The sequence below is a fragment of the Eupeodes corollae genome, chromosome 1, assembly GCF_945859685.1.
Source record: "Eupeodes corollae chromosome 1, idEupCoro1.1, whole genome shotgun sequence".
NCBI classification, from domain to species: Eukaryota; Metazoa; Arthropoda; class Insecta; order Diptera; family Syrphidae; genus Eupeodes; species Eupeodes corollae.
The window spans coordinates 61,246,698-61,267,780 of record NC_079147.1 but is presented as its reverse complement, the minus strand read 5'-3'; the positions used below and the strand labels follow the sequence as shown (position 1 = coordinate 61,267,780).

The 21,083-nt window shown below is 33.4% G+C and overlaps 3 protein-coding genes across 3 annotated transcripts; 2 read left to right on the top strand and 1 right to left on the bottom strand.

Annotated features, from left to right (window-relative positions):
* Positions 1–11,471: 11,471 nt before the first annotated feature.
* On the top strand, positions 11,472–13,150 carry LOC129941353 (putative nuclease HARBI1). Its single transcript, XM_056049958.1, has 2 exons — positions 11,472–12,551; positions 12,618–13,150. The coding sequence occupies exons 1-2, from the start codon at positions 12,294–12,296 to the stop codon at positions 13,143–13,145; spliced, it is 786 nt and encodes a 261-aa protein (XP_055905933.1). The 5' UTR covers positions 11,472–12,293; the 3' UTR covers positions 13,146–13,150.
* A 137-nt stretch (positions 13,151–13,287) lies between these two features.
* On the top strand, positions 13,288–15,741 carry LOC129940074 (tigger transposable element-derived protein 6-like). The gene is made up of 3 exons (XM_056048306.1): positions 13,288–13,679; positions 13,738–14,395; positions 14,469–15,741. Exons 1-3 carry the CDS (start codon positions 13,665–13,667, stop codon positions 15,326–15,328), a joined length of 1,533 nt encoding a protein of 510 aa, XP_055904281.1. The 5' UTR covers positions 13,288–13,664; the 3' UTR covers positions 15,329–15,741.
* Positions 15,492–17,080, bottom strand: LOC129939583 (uncharacterized). Its single transcript, XM_056047652.1, has 4 exons — positions 16,860–17,080; positions 16,623–16,800; positions 16,150–16,549; positions 15,492–15,505 (listed from the first exon to the last, which is right to left on the bottom strand). Coding segments are annotated over exons 1-4 (594 nt in total). The 5' UTR covers positions 16,862–17,080.
* Between the last annotated feature and the right edge of the window lie 4,003 nt (positions 17,081–21,083).

Below are 21,083 nucleotides of genomic sequence, written 5' to 3'. Positions count from 1 at the left end.
TGTACTACTGAAAATATCACTGCTATAAGTAAAAATGTTGGCGAAGTCTCAAATGTGTCGATTCCTCGTCGTTCTCAAGAATTAGGACTGTCTTACGGCACATTCTGCATTTGTCCATCTCACACAACAACTGAAGCTAGTTGACCATTTAAAACGTCTTAGATAAGTCGAATGGGTGCTTCTCAAGTAATTGAAGAGAGGCCATTACATCCACCAAAAGTTATTGTTTGGTGCCCTTTTTGTTCCGAAGGTGCGATTAGACCTTACTTCTTTGAAAAAGACGATGGAACGACTTTCACCGTCAATTCGGAGCGTTATGTCATAAGATAACCGACGCTTTTTTTGTCTTTCATTGAAGAATACGACTTAAACAATATAGAGTTTTAACAAGACGGTGTCACATGTTGAACAACTAGAGCGAATATGAATTTATTGCAAGAGACTTTTTCTCGCCGGGTAATTTTTCGTCGTGGCGATATTAACTAGCCACCAAGATCATAAATTTTGTTAAACAGCCAATGAGAGAAAAAGATGGCGAAAGGGCTCTTAAAAACAAAAAAAAACAAAGTTAGTGTTTTTTTAGCAACCCAATTTAAAAAGGGACTGGGATGCGACTCACACTGATAACTTCCCAACTCGTCTGTCAATTTGTCTTGCTTAAAAGTTTGCAGGTTTTCGTGTTTTGTTAAAAAAGTTGTCCCTTGAATTAATCTTAATTAATTTTTTGGCTATATTGAAAAGGTTTGATTTCAAAAACTATTTTTGCTAACGAGATTTTTAGTCGAAAACTAATTTTTGCCAATTTTAGAAGCATTTCATAAAAGTTTTTATTTCTTATATAAATAAATACAAATCGGATGCATGAAATTAATTTGAAGCCAATATTTTCTATTATTGAAGAGATATTAATTTTGTGTAGATTTTATTTTGTATGAAAAAACCGAACTGTTTGATTTTTATAAAATATTTACTGAATGCCGAAAACAATATTTTCTGTGAGATAAAATTAGTCTGAAGCCGCTATTTTTAATTTTTGAAAGGATATTTCAGTCGAAAGTAAATTTGTACTTTTAGTATTGTTTTTTTTTATAGGTTTTTGTTTTTTGTAAAAAACAGTCAATTCAATTTTTCTCAAAATTTTAGGAGATTTACAAAACTTTATTGCACAAATTATTTTTGATATAAAATAAAATATTATAGGTGACAAGTACTTTTTTATTTTTTGTTAAGTTTTTTTGATTTATAAAAAAATCGTTTGTTGGAATTCTTTAAAAAAATATACTATTATTAAAATAAAAAAAAATAAAAAAAATTTATATTATAAAATTAAATTCAAACAAAATGTTCACCTTTTTTTTAAATAGCTATGGTAAAAAACAACCCACGCAATTTTTTTGAGAGCCCCTTATCTGTTTAACAACATTTATTTCAAGGCGATATCTCTGCTGGTTCTTGAAGACGACGAAAAGAACTTCGTTAACGTACCGACGTACGAACGTACGTACATCTCTCTAAAAATCTTTTATTTAGACTCTGAGGCCTTGAGACGTCGGGAAATGTCAACATTTTGATTTCGAAAAATCGGACTGATAACAATAATTTGTATGTAAAGTTAAAAACCAGCTGAAAGTTTTCTCAGACAAGCAAGTGTTTCCAAAAATATCAAAATTTTTGATCACACCTTTAGTTTTGCCATTTGGCATCAGCTGATATGATTTTTTTCAAGCTAAATAACATCAAAACTACTTTCATTGACTTTCTTTAATAGTATTAAATTTACTTTACGCCTGTTTAATTAAGTATTAATAAATGCTGAAACTTGCCACACAGTCTAATTTATTACGGCTTAAATCTTGTTCTTACAAGAGATTAAGTACTTGCTACTTAACCTATTTTTCTACATAAAATGCTTTAATTTCTTCTAAAATCACGGAAATGACAAGACGTCAGGAAAACAAAGTCAGTAACAAATTTGTAGGAAATTTATTTTCAATACCGGTAAGATTTTTAGTTTTTAAGAAACTAAGTCGTTAAATTCCCATGTTTTGTGACCAAAATATGAGCTTCAAAAACAGAATACAAGTCTTACAAAATAATAATAACGTCATTTTGATATAAAGATAAAAAAGTTGAAAGCCAATATTTTTCCTTATTCGTAATATCATTGAGTTGAAAACGATTTTTTTAAGTATCTTTTGTTATTATTGTAGGTTTTCGTGTTTTGGTTATAATGCTGTCATTTTTAATTTTCCTAAAAAAATAACTAAAAGCTAGCAAAGGAAAAAATAAGTTTTATTTCAAAATCTATTTTTAGTCGAAAAATAATTTTTACCAATTTTAGTGAAATTTTTGAATGTTCTTATTTATTATATAAAAAATACAGATCATATTATTAAAGACCATTATCTTTTGTTAACAACAAAATTATGGGCAGAAAAAAATCATCCTAATCATCCTAAAGTCAATACCTTCCTTTATTAAGAAGATATTGAAAATCATTTTTTAACAATTTTATGTAGATTTTAATTGTTGGATTTTTATTAAAATTTTACTGAATGTTAAAAACAAAAGTTTTTGTAAGGAGAAATAGTTTGAAGCCAATGTCTTTAATTTTTTTTTTTGTTTTTGGTTTTTGAGTCGAAAATCAATTTTTTTGTGGGGTTTTTATTTTTTGTAAAAAATATTCAATTTGATTTTTTTCAACATTTTACCAAATGTTCAAAACGTTATTCTTCGTTGCATGCGATTATTTTCAAACATTTTTTCAAAAATTTCACATTATAGCTTCCAACTTATTTACTTACTTACTTACTTAAGGTGGCGCTACAGTCCGGGGCGGACCTGGGCCTCAACCAACAAGCGTCTTCAGCCAGCTCGGTCCCTAGCTAGCTGTCTCCAGTTTCGCACGCCAAGTTGGTTGAGGTCCTCTCCCACCTGGGTGCGCCACCTGAGTCGCGGTCTTCCTCTACTGCGCCGTCCCTCGGGATTGGATTCGAAGACCTTCCGGGCTGGAGCGTTGATGTCCATCCGCTCTACATGACCTAGCCATCTAAGCCGTTGGACTTTAATTCTGCTAACTAGGTCAGTGTCGCTGTACAGCCCGTACAGTTCGTCGTTATATCTTCTCCTCCATTCTTCATCTATGCGTACGGGACCAAAAATCACCCGAAGAATTTTTCTCTCGAAGCATCCTAAGACGCTCTCATCTTTCTTTGACAGGATCCAGGCCTCAGCGCCATAAATGAGAACCGGGATGATGAGTGTCTTATAGATGGTGATTTTACATGCTCGAGAGACGACTTTACTTCTCAATTGCCTTCTAAGTCCAAAGAAGCAGCGATTTGCAAGAGTTATTCTTCGTTTGATTTCAGCGCTGGTGTCGTTGTCTGCATTAATAGCGGTGCCTAGGTAGACAAAGTCCTTAACTACCTCAAAGTTATAGCTGTCCATGGTGACGTTTTGTCCAAGACGTCGTCGTTCAGTGTCCTTTTTTGATGACAGCATATACTTGGTCTTGCCCTCATTGACCACTAAACCCATCTTCTTCGCTTCCGTCGCAATGCTCAAAAACGCTCCACTGACATCACGCTTTGATCTTCCAATTATGTCAATATCATCTGCGTATCCGAGTAATTGGATGGATCTTTGAAAGATTGTGCCTTTAGTGTTGACGGTTGAGTTTTGCACAATTCTTTCCAGAACGATGTTGAAGAAGTCGCATGACAGTGCATCGCCTTGTCTAAAACCTTTTTTTGACATCAAATGCATCGGTAAAATCTTTTCCGACCTTGATAGAGCAGCGAGCATTCACCATCGTCATTCTGCACAAACGGATAAGTTTGACAGGGATGCCAAAACTAGACATTGCTCGGTAGAGCTCTTCCCTATAGATGCTGTCATACGCGGCTTTAAAATCGCTAAAGAGATGGTGATTATCGTTTTGAAGCTCCTGGGTTTTTTCCAAAATCGGCCGTAGTGTGAATATTTGGTCGATGGTGGACTTTCCTGGTCTGAAGCCACACTGATAAGGACCAATCAGGTTGTTGACGAATGGCTTCAGACGTTCACATAATACGGCAGAGAGGATCTTATACGCAATGTTAAGGAGACTGATGCCTCTGTAGTTGGCGCAGTTTAGAGGGTCTCCTTTCTTATGTATCGGGTTCACTATGCTGAGATTCCACTCATCGGGCATGCTTTCTTCCGACCATATTTTGCAGATGAGTTGGTGCATGCTCCGTACCAAGTCATCGCCTGCTGCTTTGAATAGTTTGGCAGCGATGCCGTCAGCTCCAGCAGCTTTGTTTGACTTAAGTTTAGATATAGCTAACTTCACTTCGTCAAGGTCGGGTAGGCGGAAGTGTTGATCTGCGTCGCCGAGGTTGAGTGGTTCTATCTCCCTTACAGCGGAATCCGGTTCGTCATCGCCGTTATATAATTTGGAGAAGTGATCTTTCCATATTCTAAGCATCGACTGTGGTTCTACTACGATGTTCCCCTGATCGTCTTTACAGGCTTTGGTTCGTCGCTGGTACCCTCGGGAGGTTTTTTTTACCTTATGGTAAAATTTACGAACCTCATTCCTGTTGTGACATCCCTCTATCTCCTCGATCGCGCGCTTCTCATGCTCTCTTTTTTTCCATCTAAGAAGCCGGTGTTCCTCTCTCCTCTTCTGCTCGTAGAGCTCGCGAGAAGCTCTAGTCCTTTTGTGCAGCGCTGCCATTTTGTATGCCTCTTGTTTCGCTGCTTGCGCTTGCCGGCATTCGTCGTCAAACCAGTGATTTCGCTGTGGTGGCCGTGTGAAACCTAGCACTTCAGAGGCGGCATCTCTGATGGCTGCAAGGCAATGTTGCCACTGGTTTTCAACGCTTAATGCAGGAAGCATAGGACTCCTTAGGAGGTTATTAGAGACTCGATCGGAAAAGGACATGGCAGTCTCTTGCGATTGTAGCCGTCTAACGTCGAATCTTCTCACAGTACTTCCTTGTTTTGGCTTGGATCGGGATATCCGTAGCCGTACCTTGGCTACAACGAGGTAGTGGTCCGAGTCAATGTTGGCCTCTCGGAATGTTCGGATATCCTGGATACTGGAGAAGTGTCGTGCGTCGATCGCAATGTGGTCAATCTGGTTGACGGTTGATTGATCAGGAGATTTCCATGTCCCCTTGTGGATATTGAGATGCGTGACCTGCGTACTAGCTACCAGAACGTCTCGCCCCGCAGCGAAATCGACCAGCCTGAATCCGTTGTCGGAGGTGGTGTCGTGCAGGCTGTATCTCCCGATTATGCCACCAAAGATGTCTTCTCTTCCTAGCTTGGCATTAAAATCTCCTAAGACAATTTTAATGTTCCAACAACAAATCCACACCCAAATAGACGCTGTCTTTGTTCTCGGTAGCAGTCGCCGTAGTAGATATCGCAGTCTTTTAGTTTGCGTTTGCCCGGTCCATCCCATCGCACTTCTTGGATGGCTGTAGTATCTGCTTTGCAGCAGTTAAGGGCTTCCGCTAATTGTTCGGCTGCACGTGGTTTGTTAAGGGACCTGACATTCCACGTACATATCCGAAGTTCGTTGTCCTTATTTCGTTTGCGTGGGTTGTCAACAGTGAATCCGTCCGTATCCGAGGCTTGTTGTTGCTTCGAAACTATGATGTTTTTACGTGGCCAGGAAGTCACCCCGACGGCACAACCCCCAACCTGGAGGGCCAGATCCTTAGTATAACTCCAAGGAAGGGGAGCCGGATGAACCGCTCCTTATAGGCCTGGGCTCCGAATATGCCGAAGAAGCCCTATAAGGTGTTCACTAAGTAGTTCGACCTTACTGGAACTGTAGACGCCACCGTTGATTCTATCTCGAGAATTCGTCCGCTGCCGCCTGAATAAGGAGAGGTGCCTTAGTGGAAACACCTCTCCCCCCCTCTCTCGTTTGCTGCCCCCAACAACTTTCCACTGGGGTTGGAACCCAATCTCCACTCGAGGTACTAGGCACCCGATGTTCACCGCGGGGAGGTGAGAGTAGGAGTTGATAGACAGAGGTGGGTTTTGAGAAAAAACCTGTGGACGCTTGTGTCCTCTTGAATGCACATGTCTACCATTTGAACATCTTCCAACTTATTTAATCTTATTAAAATTATTGTTTTGAAAATTCGGTAAAATCTTAAGACAAATCGAAATTAAACTTTTTTTTACAAAAAATAAAAACTTAAAACTTAACAAAAGTTGGTAAAAATTGATATTCGACTCTAAAACCCTGAGCTATTGGCTTTAATCTGCTTTTATCTTTTAAAAAATATAACTGTCAACATTCAGTAACATTTTGAGAAAAATCGAATTAACAGTTTAAAAAAAAAAACCAAATTTTGAATAATTGATTTTCGATTCAAATATCTTTTCAACAATTTAAGATTATGGCTTCCAACTTATTTTCACTTATAAGAAATATTATTTTCAACATTCAGACAAATTTTAAAAAAATCGAATTGACAGTACAAAAAATAAAAACCTAAACAAAAAAAATTAATAAAACTTGGTAAAAATTTACTTTCGACTCAAATAGCTTTTCAAAAATTAAAAATATTGTCTTCAAACTTTTTTATTCACAGAAAATATTATTTTTGATGTACAGTAGTTTATTTTTATAAAAAAAAATAAAATCTGTAAATAGTATTACGCAAATTTGGTAATAATTGATGTTCGGTTCTTGGTATCTCTCAAGTTAATTTAATTCATCCAATTTATAAAAACTTAAGAATGCTACAAAAATTAGTTTTTAACTAAGAATCTATTTAAAAAACTAGATTTTCAAACTTACCTAATTCTTTATCTGAAAAATATTGTTGGTAATTTAAAAATTTTTAGAATAATTTAACTGACAATTTTTTTAACCCAACACGAAAAGCTACAAACTTTTAAGCAAGACAAATCGACAGTAGGGATGGGAAGTTATCAGTGTGGGTCGCATCTCAGCCTCTTTTTTTAAATAATACAGGTTTGGTATCACCTCAAATCATATAATATAACATTTAAGTGAAGTGCTTTTGTTATTGATTCCCGAGATATTTTGGGTCAACGAAAATGTGCTATCGTAAAAAAGCCACACACTTAATTTCTTCCAAGGCGTTGCTTTATCTTTTGAAGTTTTTATCTAAAAAAATAAAATGTAGGCATTAGAAGTCGTTAATTCTGTCAGATTTGAAGATATGGCTAACGAAAAAGGCAATGCCAAAACTTTAAGAAATGTCAAAATTTTCCTTTGTGAAGTCTAAAAATGTTACTTCCTGGAAGAAAAGCCGTCTCATTTGAATAATACTTCAAAATTCGTTATGCAGCCAAAAAAAGAAACTAATTTTCCATGAACACGCTTAAAACCGTTTGTTTCAGTTTTAATTTACTGTAGGTATAACAAATTTCCCAACAAAACGGAATGCTTCACCCTTTTAACCAAGGGCTACAGACTTTGTGCTTCAGACTGCAAAATTGCAAGGTTCGTATTCTATATCGATTTTCTACAAATTGTGGAATATTTTTAATAAGAATTAAAGAAAATTATTATACACATAACTATCTATAAACTTTGTTATCTGAGTGTACGCCACATCTAAGTACAAACAATTTCTGAATCTACCCCTTTTTAAAGAGCAATTTTTTTAATTGATTTTTTTAACACGAAAAACTTGTATCGCAGGTTCAAAACAGGTTAAATAATAATTCCCAGGGTTTCATGTTCTTTAGATAGTTCTGTTGTTAAAACCTTAGTTCAACTTTATTGTGTGTACCTTTCATACCTACCTGATACCATTTGCAATACAAACCTACAAAAGTACCTTCAACTAAATACCTAAATATGTAATACCTATGTACCTTAACCTACCTACCTGGTAATTTGACTAGAAGTGTAAAAAAATGTTTTTATACAAACAACAGCTGTGCTCGTAAACTTGTATAGATACATACAATCTAAACAAAGAAACAAGTCGCAGAGACCCAAGCTAAATAAATGAACGCTATTTCCTCGCTCTTATCAAAGAGTCAATTATTGTACTCTTCGCACTAATGTATATATGCATCGAGGAGTGAGGTTGATTGATAACATTTTTCATTCAACATTGTGCCGCGCTTCCAGATTCTTGTAGCACACAGAGCGATAGCAGAAAACATTCAACAAAGTGGCATGCCTCACGCAACTAGTTCTATTTATGGTCTCCTGGTAAAATGACTTGTTGCTGGCGCTTGAATCTGAATCACAGCGAAATAAGTCCACTCTATGGATATGTACCTACACCGCCGGCCGGCCGCCGCAACATTAAATGCGCATCAAAAAGATTACTACTTTCTGTTGCTGAAAGAGTACAAAAACACTTAAAACAGCAGGAACCGTGCAGAGCAACAAAGAGCAGCAGTTCAGTTTGTAAATTTGTAATCGCAAAAATGAATGTGAACGAGGAACGCTTCCAAGTTCCAACATACCGTGGCTGGGCTGCTCATCGCGTCCCTCAAAATTCAACAACGACTGCAAATGCAAACAAAAGTAGCAACATTTTCTCTTGTGATTCTGACTCTGTGCCTAGCAGGAGATTGACTGTGTAATCCTCGAAAAGTCCGCTTACTTAGAATTGCGCAACTTTTGTAAACTTTTTTACCAGAAACTCAGAAATACCAGCAGGCAAAACGTACGTCAAAATGAAGAGAAACGATTTGCTTTTCTCTGCCTCTGTTTTTTGAATGTTCAACGATTCAACGAATATCGCAGCAACTTTCTGAACATTTTTTCCGTTCGGTTTGTTGCTGAAGCTGCTGTCGAATACCTATAGACAAGCCCAAGACCAGAGACCAGAGCTGAACAGTGGCCCCGGACAGAGCACAAAGCCCTAAACTACTCCAATCTTTGTAGCAGCAGAAGAGGAATTTGTGGTAGTATAGCCAGTAAAGAGGGGTTTGCTTTCGTCAGCTTGGGGAAAGGTGTTGTACTTGTTAGTGTTGGCTGATGGTAGCGGGCGGCCTTAGGAAGATTAGGGAGGAGAATGTTTTGTGGTTGTTTGCTGTACGCTTCGTCGACAAAACAACAAAAGAGTCCGAATGGAGAGTATTTGGTGGTAAGAGATTTTTTTTCTCAAAACTACCTCCAGAAATGTGGGGAAGTTAATAAAGTCTACTTAACAGGCAACCATGACCGATAGGTGAGCCAAGTCTGTTGGAGGTCTAGCAGAATGTTATTTAATTTTCTAATATTCATCGAAGAAAAGAAAAAAGATAACGAACACAAAATTAACAAAGAGAAAAAAAAACAGTAGGCAACCAACACCAAATTAGTTTATGGCGCATTTCTTGACATGTATTAGGAGCAGCTTCATCAGAGAAGGGGAGTAAATATAATTTTATTATAATAAATTGATTCAAGGGGAAATTACAATACGAACGATTTGATACTATTACGAACGAATTTAACTTAACGGTGTAGTTTAGTTATGACTTTGAGAATGACGTGATTGAAAAATGTGACGTTTCTATACGAATACGACAAAGTTGCTTAAAATTCTGCTGGGCATAGATTATTGTGTATAGTAGGTGCAGCAGGTTTGTTTTTCGCTTTAAAAATATAATAGGAACACAAAATTAATGTGTACGGTTTTCTTTTTCCTGATTTCAATAAATGTTTGTCTCTTTGGTATAATTTAAAATTTTGAATTTGTTGGTACCTAACTAATTGGGAATGCGATTTGGTGAATCAGTTTTGTTTAACAATTTGATTCGATACTTAGATTTTACTTTACATTTTAGGGCCATTCAAGTCGTCGAGGGGTCGAACTCGGAATGAAAGACAGCAAGCTGAAAATTTGTTCAAAGCTATACCTTTTGTGTTCTAAACATTCACTCAGAGAAAAAAATAGTTATGCCAAAAGTTTTATACTTTGTCTCAAGAAAATATGTAGGTTAAAATCTGCCCAACAACTTTTTATTTTAACTTAAGAGAGTAAAGTGTTATTTAAGTCTTGAAAACTTTTATTTTAAAACCAAAAATAAAGTTCTCAAAATTTAATAACTTTTATATTTAAAACAAGAACATTATTTTCAATACACGAAGAATAAAAATTGTTGTGCCAAAAATTAATGTTATCGGTATCGTTACGTTTAAAAACGTACATTGTTGTCGTAAGAACCATTTCTTTCAGAATAGTCAAGAACTTCAGTTCTTGCCCCAAGGACCTATAAAATTTTCTCAAAACCTCAAAATATTAAATACTCACCTAAAAAAAAAATTATTAATCTAAAAACAAGCCCATAAGTAAGAAGAAATCCTATCCTTAAGCATTTGGTGCAATTGGTCTTGGAGAAACAATGTTAAACACAAATTTACGGTTGATGTAAAAGGTATATTATTTATTGTCAATATTGTTTTTTCAGTTTTTTCTTCAGTTACAACATTTTTTAATGGCGAATCTTCCGTGACATTCATTCTCTTACTTGTGCCGGCTTCGCAAAGGGATTTTTTCGTTTGTGCGCTACATTGTAATACCGATCGAAAAGTTTGCCTGATGGTTGTTTCTTTCCGCATCTTGGTACATTATAGGTACGTTCGTCTTCAGTGGGGAAATATTTTTTGATCTCTTTTGCTTCATTTCCATTGTTTTTGGACACATTCTTGTCCGGAGACTGTGCCTTTCAAGATAGTTTCTAAGTCAAACTCTGAACTTGAAATGCCAGTGATGCAATCTGGTTTAGTAAGGCTCGATAATAGAGTTCCAGATGAAATCCAACTCGAAACCATGGACAAAGTACGGTCGTTTGCACAACATGCCACTAATTAACACTAAAATGACAATTTTGTATACAAGATAATTTGTTTAAAATGTTTTTTAGGCGAGAAATTTTCCAAAAAATGGATTATCTTTTGTTTTTTTTTTATTCTACAATTTTATACAATAGTCACTTGATTTGGTATACTAACATCGTTTTGTTCTCGCTATTTATTAAGATTATATCTAAACTTTATTTTCTCCGATAATAATTCCCTTTTGTTGAAAATTTCGTCGATTTCATGAGAATTCAATATTTTCAACAAATTTTCTGTAGAAATTAGACATTCGGCTAAAGCGTTTATTCAATCCGGGGATGTATTCCATTCTTGAAACAACTCATACACTATAGTGTCCAAATTTATAAATTCAACATTTACAGTTTACAACAGTTTACATTGTCCATTATTTTAATAATAAGTTATTTTAAAATCACAACTAACTCACGAGTCACTACTGCACTTTATAAAAATCACATAGAAATGAAGTGGCGACCAGACACAAAACATTTGAATCAAAAATTTCGTTCTTAATGGGATGGTATTGTTCGTGTGTGTGTAAGTAAAGTTACACATGCAACTTAATTTTTGTTTTGGAAATCTAGATGGGGTTCAATATAAGAAAGAAAATATTGTGTGTTAGTGCACAACACAATAAAACTAGGTAGGCATACAGCCCTATTATGGTTACCAAATATCAACACGATATTTGATAATAGTTGATAATTATCAACAAAATTAATGAATCGGTATTATGGTGATCAATTATCAATATTTTTGATAAATAGTGAATTAAAAGATCTATTGTGAATAGCTTTATTGATAAAATCTGTATTACGGCTATCAAACATATTGATACTCATCAAATATTCTATCAGCTACAAAATCTTCGTTGACAAATGTATCAAACATTCGTTAATGGTAAAGAATTGTAATTTAAATACGATTTATAAAAGTTTTAATAATTTTTTTTCATTTTCAAACTTCAGATTAATAACACGCCGAATCTGATATTTAGCGTTCAGTTTGTGGAACATGCCTAATGAATCAAATTATCGCAGCCTGTAAATAATTTTTATATATATACAGCTTATAAATTGTTAGGTATTTTTTGTATTGGCAACAACCATTTTAAAACGATGTCTTCGGTAGAATTGTTCTTTGAAGGCAACTATGATGAGGAAAGAAGTGTTATCACGCACGCCAAGATACGCAGGGCATTACGAGATGCTTCAAACCCAATGGATTTGGACGAAAATATGTAGGCAATAAGGTTTTCCATTTTTACTCTAGGTACTTACTGTGATTCGTTTCCAGATTCATACAAAATTTCCGACTTTCGAAACAAGCCTTCCTAGATGTATTCACCGATATTGGCGATAAACTTAAGCCAATAAAAAGTCAACAATCCATCCCAAATATACTCAAGCTAGCAGCTGTTTTAAAATTCTTTGCTCAAGGAAGCCACCAATTGAGCGTTGGGAATGACGTTAATATTGGTATGGCACAACCAACGGTGTCTGTCATTCTTAGTGAACTGCTAAGTATTTTGAAAAGACACATTTGTCCGAAATGGATTCAATTTAACTATACCCAGGAAGAAGAACGTTGGGCAAAAATATACTTCTTCGAAAAAAGTAGAATTCCAAATGTGGTCGGGGCTATCGATGGTACGCACATAAAAATAATTGGACCCAATAAGGACCTTCAGCATGTGTATTACAATAGAAAGGGCTATTATAGTATAAATGCGATGCTTGTGAGTTTTTTTTTTTACTAGGCAATAAACGATTATTATTTAGGTATTTGTTTTTTTTTTTGTAAGGTTTGTGATCACTTAATGTACATCAGGTGTGTAAATGCAAAACATCGAGGGTCATCACATGATGCTAGCGTTTGGAGTATGTCACAGCTAAAAGTAAAGTTAGAAGGCTCGTATCGTAATGGAAGAACCAACTTTCGAATTCTTGGTGACGGGGGATATCCTCTTTCACCATACTTAATTACACCATATAGGAACGTTGAAGAGAGTTCCTTGCAAGCAAACTTCAATAAAAAACATGCACAGGGTCGAAATATTATCGAACGCACTATTGGTGTTCTGAAAAGTAGATTTAGGTGTCTTTTGCAAGCGCGAGAACTACATTACACAGCAAAAAAAGCAACCAAAATATTTAACGTATGTGCAGCCCTTCATAACATTTGTGTTAAGTATAGATTGGAAAATCCTGAAGCTATCGAAGAGGAATCCGAAAATGTTCTTGGAAACCATGATATGTTAGATGATTCTGCAATATTCACTGAAGGCAGTCGGATAAGGGATTCAATAGCAAGATTCATGCAAACCGAATAAATAAAAAAAATGCATCACAAAATCAAAAATCTTTTGTTTTATCATTTTATTGTTCGTTTTAAAAAACAATTTATGTATAACAAAACAAGATACATTGCTCAAAAGTAAAAAAAGTAAATAAATATCCATTACAGTAAAACCCGCTTAAGAGAAACCCGCTTAAGAGAAAAACCCGCTTATCTGAAACACTTTTTTTATCCCCGAGTATTTTTCGACCAATTACCTTTAAAACACTCCGCTTAAGCGAAACTCGCATAAGTGAAAAACCCGGATACCTGAAACATATTTCAGTTCAATTTAATATATTTCATTGAAAAAAAACTCGCTTTAGTGAAAATAAAAAAAAGTAATCGAACAGACCAAAAATTTGCTGAACGCTGTCATTTCATCTTTATTTTCCACCTTCACCACGTATTCACCACGAAAATGACATTTCAATTTTTGTTTGTCACAAACGTTTATTTACATACAAACGACTTGCTTTTTGGTTTTGTTTCAAAAATATAAACAACATTTCAAATGTCTCATCCAGAGGTACGTATTTTGAGATTAATTAACAAGAAAATAAAATTTAATTTATGTTCCTTTTCAGCCACATAAAACTAAGAAATTAGTTTGTTTGTCTGTAAAAGACAAATTAAAAATTTTAAAACTACTCGACGATGGTGAAACCAGGAAAAATATTTACTCCAAATTCAATTGCAGTGCGCCGACGGTATCTAGAATAATTAAACAAAAAGATACAATCCTTAAAGTGGCTGCCCAAAACCAAAATTTATTAAGGAAACGTCAGCGCACTGGAGCACAAAAGCAAGTGGATAAATCTTTGTCCATTTGGTTTAAAGACATGCGCTCTAAAAACGCCATAATAACTGGGCCAATGCTCATGGATAAGGCAAAAAGTTTTTCTTTGATGCTGGACGTCGACTTTGAGCCGACAAATGGATGGTTAGATCGATGGAAAAAACGAGAAAACATCCAATTTAAAAAGCTTTGTGGAGAAAAAAATTCGGCTGACACAGTTGCTGCTAATGCTTGGCTAGAAAATGTGTGGCCAGACATTCGTCAAAACTACGATCCTGATGATATTTATAATGCGGATGAATCCGGGCTAATGTTTAAGGCTCTACCAACGGGTTCATTGGTGAACAGAACTGAACACCCTTCAGGAATGAAGTTACCAAAGGATCGTATTACGATCCTTTTTGTTTCGAATTCAACTGGAACAGATAAAATGATTTTCTGTATCGGTGTGTACATAGTTTTAGATTAAAAAAATTATTTGATGTTTTGTGTTTGCTTATCTTTTTTTCATCTACACAGGTAAATCTCGTAATCCAAGATGCTTTAACAAAAACACGATTCCTGTTAAATATTATGCTAACACCAAAGCTTGGATGACAAGTAACATTTGGACGATGATCATGCAAGATTTGGACAACACATTTAAAGCAAAAAAAAAAAAGGTTTTGTTAATTGTGGACAATGCTTCTTGCCACAAATTAGAATGCGATGTTAATTTGGGAAACATTAAAATTGATTTTTTTCCCCCGAATGCCACCTCTGTCATGCAACCTTTGGATCAGGGAATTATACACTGCTTTAAGGCCCATTACAGAAGATGTATAACAAAGAAGCAACTTCTTCATTTGGATAATGGGGAATCCCTATCTGATTTTTCAAAAAAAATAAATTTACTGATTGCGTTAAAAATGATAAAAAGAGCCTGGTGGATGGTGACTCCTTTGACCATAAAGAACTGTTTCCGGAAAGCTGGTTTGACTTTTAACAGTGATGAAGAAGTAGAAGTAGAACCAGTAGATGAAGAAAATAATTTTCCGACAGCAATAAGAGAAGAAATTGATTATCTTGTAAATATAGATCAGGATCTTCCTTGTTTTGGCGACATGACAGACGAAGACATTATAAATGAGGCAGCACTACAATTCGAAGAGCTTGGAGACAACAGATCTGCATCTGAAAATGATTCAGATGTGGAAATTTTGGGTTTTCAGAAACCAACACTCCAAGAAGCTTTTAAATCTCTCGGTGTTCTTAAGCAGTTTTCGGATGGTGATATTGAACTAGAGCTAATTCTTGATGAGATCGAATATAAAATGATGAATTGCCATTTTAAGTCTTTGTCACAAACTAAAATTGATGATTTTTTTAAAAGGAAGTGAAATTTTTTCTTTATTGAACTAACAATATTTTATTCAAAAATGTGAATATTTATGTATTTAAAACCTTAATGAAGCCTATTTTTGGTATGCACAATGTGCCAATCAATTAAAGTACAAAAACTCATATGTGATTTAATATAATTTATGCAATATGTATGTAATACTACCTTTGAATTCCTATATAATATGTACATACATACGTGTTTAGTTTTTTTTTATTGAATAAATTATTTTTGTGTTATTTGATTGTTGTGTTACTCAAACTATTTTATTTAAACTTTTTCCAGGCAATAGATAAATATGTACACTTGTTTCCAGCGTTAAATCTTCATTTAATGGAATTTTTAAATCCGCTTAAGTGAAATTTTTTTTCACTTATCCGGACTCCGCTTAAGTGAAACTTTTTTCACTTAAGCGGGGTCCGTTTAAGTGAAAAACCAGCTTAAGTGAAAGAGGGACTGTGGCATTTGGCAGTTTCTCTTAAGCGGGTTTGACTGTATAACTAACTTAACTGAAATCACAAAAGTTCACTTGTTTTAGCATTTAAAACATAATTAAACTGGCACATAGGAATTCATAACATTATGCTTTGCTTGCTCAATTTCCAAAAGTTGTTTTTTTTAATTTTAATTTGGTTTTTCTATCGTTTTCTTTATTTTTAATATTTTCTTTATATAGCTGCAACTTTTCTTTTTTAATTTTAAGTAATTCACTTTGTTTTTCTTTTTTAAAATTGTAAGTTTTTTTGGCATAATATTCAGTGTTTTGAATGGATGATTTCATGCTTTGTAAGTTTGTGTCGATATTGCTCATTAAATTACTCATGTTGTCATAAAATTTTTCCTGCGCCGACGTTTGCTTTTCCAACAGAGCCATTCTTTCTTTTTCATTTGTGTCCTTAAATGTTGCCTTATTTTTCCGATTTGGATTTGTTGACGCTGCAATCACTTGTCCAACCTGCACGGCCGTGACTACTTCTTTGGTGTCCATTGCAGAAATTTCTCCGACTCCTTCATCTTCTTCAATAAGAAAACTTGTTGAATTCAATCCAAATTCAACACCTGGTGGATCAACGCAGGCAGGAAAATGCATAAGGCGGCTAACTGCTTCTTCGGTGTCAGTCAATCGATGCAATTTATTGGACCCTCCACCGGTCGCATTGAGTTCAATTTTATTTTGCGAATTTTTTTTTTTAATTTTACATTTTAAATCAGCCCATACCTAAAAGGTTATGAATAAAATTAGACAAATTTATAAATTAATAAATTAAAATTAGCCAAATTAAAACACTCACTCTTTGCCACTTAGCTGAGTCCCGTTCTGGAGGCCCCAAGCTATTAAGTTCCAGAGCGATGTCTTCCCATTTTTTTGTTAGAACTGGCTTAGCACAAATGCCTTTTGCAAGCTCAGGATTTTCCTCCATCAATTCCACAAGCCTTTCTAGTTGTTTTTTGTTGCTAACTATTCTACTCCTAAATAAACAAAATATTATTAAGAAAAAAGAGAAATTTATTTAATGAAAACAACTTACATTATTCCGCCGAAATTATTTAAAAAACAAAACACAAGAACTCAGCACAAATGACAAACGTCAAACAGCAAACAAAACCTATTCACAATCGTATATTGATTAGTATTCACAATGGGTGAAAAATTATCATTTGATACTCATAATACCAAATTATCAATAAATTGATAGAAGTTATCAGTTATCAAATAATTGATAGTTGATAGCCATAATAGGGCTAATAGTAAAAAGCATGAAACACCTTAAAAGATGGCGTTGTTATTTTAAGAATTAAATATTTGCTTTCAATTTTCATCCCCAAAAATAAATATTTTATTTTTATTCCAAAAAAGATTCCCTGTTGACGAATGTTAAATGTTCCGATATGTTGATTCAACTACTATATTTTTGAAAAAGTTCTTGTTTTAAGAAAACGTTCTTGAGTTAAAAATAAAAATGTTAACATTTTTCAAATGCGAGTTGTTAAGTTGCCAACAATGTTTTTTTCTCTGAGTGTTGTATACAATGTATCATACAATCTTGTGTTCGCGTCTAATTTTGGGCTACCAAAATCGTTTTCTTGTGACTATCTCCATTTTTACAGGTCGTCCAATGGTGTTGATACCTTTGCCAGAACTGATAAGCACACACTTCCGTAACGATTAAGTATTTAAAAAATGAGCAAGGCAAACATTTTAGAAAATTATATTCTTGACAGTTTTGGCAAATACCCTAACTCTAACTAAAAAGAAGGTATAACCACTTTACTAATCATTCTGCGGTGAAACCCTTATTTCACTGAAATAATTATTTTTCCTACTTATGACATTGAGTACCTACTTAAAAGGTCTTAATAGAGATCCAGACGAAAAAATAAGGTTACGAAATTACATTTTTAAGTATCACTGGTAGTGGTAAGGTGGCCTTCAATGTTTGCCGTCAAAAAGATGTATCATATCGTAGGTAAAAGAGGAAGTTTGCAACTTATTAACTTCCTATAGGAAGTTATTATAATCGGTCTGATTTGTCGAATTGAAAATTATTATATTTCTCGATGTTTCAAGGTCCCTAGAGTAGAAATAAAAGATTTTTAGAAAGATGTCTGTGCGTGTGTGTGTTCGCGACGTTTTTTCGTCGTCCATAGCTTAAGAACCAGAAGAGATATCGATTTCAGATAATACGGCAGAAAAAAGCAGAAAGGGCTCTCAAGAAAATTGCGTGGGTGTTTTTTTTTACCATAGCAAAAAAGGTGCACATTTTGTTTAACCCTAAATATCTTACGAACCAAAAACGCTAGAGACTTGAATAAAATTGTATATAATATATTGCAACGTGATATCAAAGAAGTATACTTTTTTTTTTAAATCCATTTAACGGTTTTTTATAAATCAAAACTAAAATATGATTTCATCTCCAAAACAATTTTGTGCAATGAAGAACAATGTTTTTGACATCTGATCAAATTTTGGGAAAGATCAAATTGACAGTTTTTTTTATAAAAAAATAAAAATGTAAAATAAACATTACTCAAAGTTAATAAGAATTGAATATCGATTCAAATAACTTTTTAAAAATTTGAAATTTAGGCTTCAAACTTAATTTATTTTATAAGAAATATTGTTTTCAACATTCTGAAAAATGTTGACAAAAATCGAATTGACAGTTTTTTAACAAAAACTAAAAACCTAAGAAAATTGATTTTCGACTCAAATATCTCTTCAAAACTTTGAGATATTGGCTTTAATTTACTTTTGTCTTTCAAAAAACATTGTTGTCAACATTCAATAAAATTTTGAAAAAAATGGAAATGACAGTTTGTTTACAAAAAATTAAAAACTGAAAAAAAACTATAAATAAATATAATGATTTTCGACTCAAATATCTTTTCAAAAATTTGAGATAATAGCTTCTAACTAATTTTATCTTATAAGAGATATTGTTTTCAACATTCCGTAAAATTTTTAAAAAAATCGAATTGATAGTTTCTTTACAAAAAATAAAACTCTAAAAAAAAAACAAGACTAAAACTTAGTAAAAATTTACTTTCAAGTCTAATAGCTTATCAAAAATTAAAAATATTTGCTTCAAACCTATTTTATTTCACAGAAAATATTGTTTTCGATATTCAGTAATTTTGATATAAAAATCCAACAGTCCGTTTTTTCATAAAAAATAAAATTTACAAAAAATAGTACGCAAATTTGGTAAAAATTGATACGAGCACATATAGACAAACTTTTAAGCAAGAGAAATCGAAAGACGGGATGGGAAGTTATCAGTGTGGGTCGCATCCCAGCCTCTTTATTTTTAAATTTGAAAAAAGGTGAACATTTTGGTTAACCCTAAATGTCTCATGAACCAATATCGCTAGAGGCTTGAAACAAATCTATATATTGTAACGTGATACTAAACAAATATATTTTTGGAAAATATTCCAATTAACGTTTTATTTTTATAAATCCAAAAAACTTAAATCAACATTTTTGTCATCTCGAAAAATGTACGAACAAAAAATAATTTTATCTATAAAACAATTTTGTATAACGACACATAACGTTTTTAGCATCTGCTAAATTTTTTAGAAAAATCGAATTGTCAGTTTTCTTACAAAAAATTAAGAACCTATAAAAAAAATTAACGAAATTTGGTAAAGATTGATTTTCGACTTAAATATATTTTCAAAACTTTGAGATATTGTCATTAAACTAATTTTAACTTTGTTTTCAACATTCGTACGAATTTTAAGAAAAATCGAACGGAAAATAAAAACCTTAACAAAAAATTATTTAAAGTTGGTAGAAATTGAACTTCGGCTCAAATATATTTTAAAAATTTTGCTTTCAAACTATTTTTATCTTTTAAAAAATATACTTCTCAACATTTAGTAAAATTTTGAATTTTAAATCGAATTGCTAGCTTTTTTTACAAAAAATAAATATCTACAAAATATAATCAAAAGTTGGTAAAAAATTAGTTTCGACTCAAATATCTTTTCAAAAATTAAAAATATTGACTACGAAGTTATTTTATTTCACAGAAAATTTGTCTTCGATACTTAGTTTTTTTTTTTATAAGAATCCAACATTCCGTTTTTTTATAAAAAAATACGCAAAATTTGGTAAAAATTGATGTTCGGTTCTTAATATCTCTCATATTTATTTCATTCATCCGATTTGTATTTATTTATATAAACAATACAACTTTTAAGAAATGTAAAATCTCGTTAACAAAACTAGATGTTTAGATAAAACTATTTCGTCATATGTATTCAAAATATTGTTGGTAATTTTAATTTTTTTAAGAATAATTCACGACTTTTTTAACAAACACGAAAACCAAAAAACTTTTAAGCAAGACAAATCGACAGACGGGATGGGAAGTTATCAGTGTGGGTCGCATCCCAGCCTCTTTTTTAATAAGGTTCAATTCAACCTGCATCTTGTAAACAGGAGATCTACCCGAAATTCCAAAAATGTGGAAGAAGTCGCAAATTAAGTGAAGTTGTTAAATTTGTATGTTTTTTAAATGTCACTGAATTGAATTAAGAAAAATTTTGTTTGCAATTTGGTTTTAACTTTTCAACAGACTTGAAATTTACTTGTTTTAATTGATAATCTTATGGCACTATAATTTAAATACATTTTTTACATATAACCGACACGGAGATCTTATATGGAAATCCAATTTTTGATGACTTTTTCAAACATTCTTAGCCGTATATCGGCAATAACTGGGAGAAAATTGTTCTTCAGTCCTTGCGACCTTACATATCCCCACAGAAAATAGTCAAGCACCGCGGCGGCATTAAGTCGTTCGATCTTGAAACGTGAAACTATGCAAATATCGAACGTTTCCTTTATTTAATTGTGGCACGAGATGTGCAATATCTTTTTCCATGCCACCTTGTTGAAACCACAGCACCTATAAATGATGGTTGTTCGATTGATGAACGAAAAAGAAGAGTAACCATATAGCTCTATAGCTCTTGAGGATTATCATCACTCCAAATGAGCCAGTTTTGTTCTATGATTAATCCATACAACATTTTTGGTATGTATTTTAGCCAAGTCAAATCATCTTAAGTACAAGAGGTCTTGACATTAAAATTACACAACAAAATTAAATCTTCTATGTTAAACAACTCCCATAATGCTCAAAAACATCCTCTCCCATCAGGCCACAAATTTTTCAAACGATCTTCTCTTTTTATACCTAATGGAAGTTTTGTACCCAGACACTTTTACTACC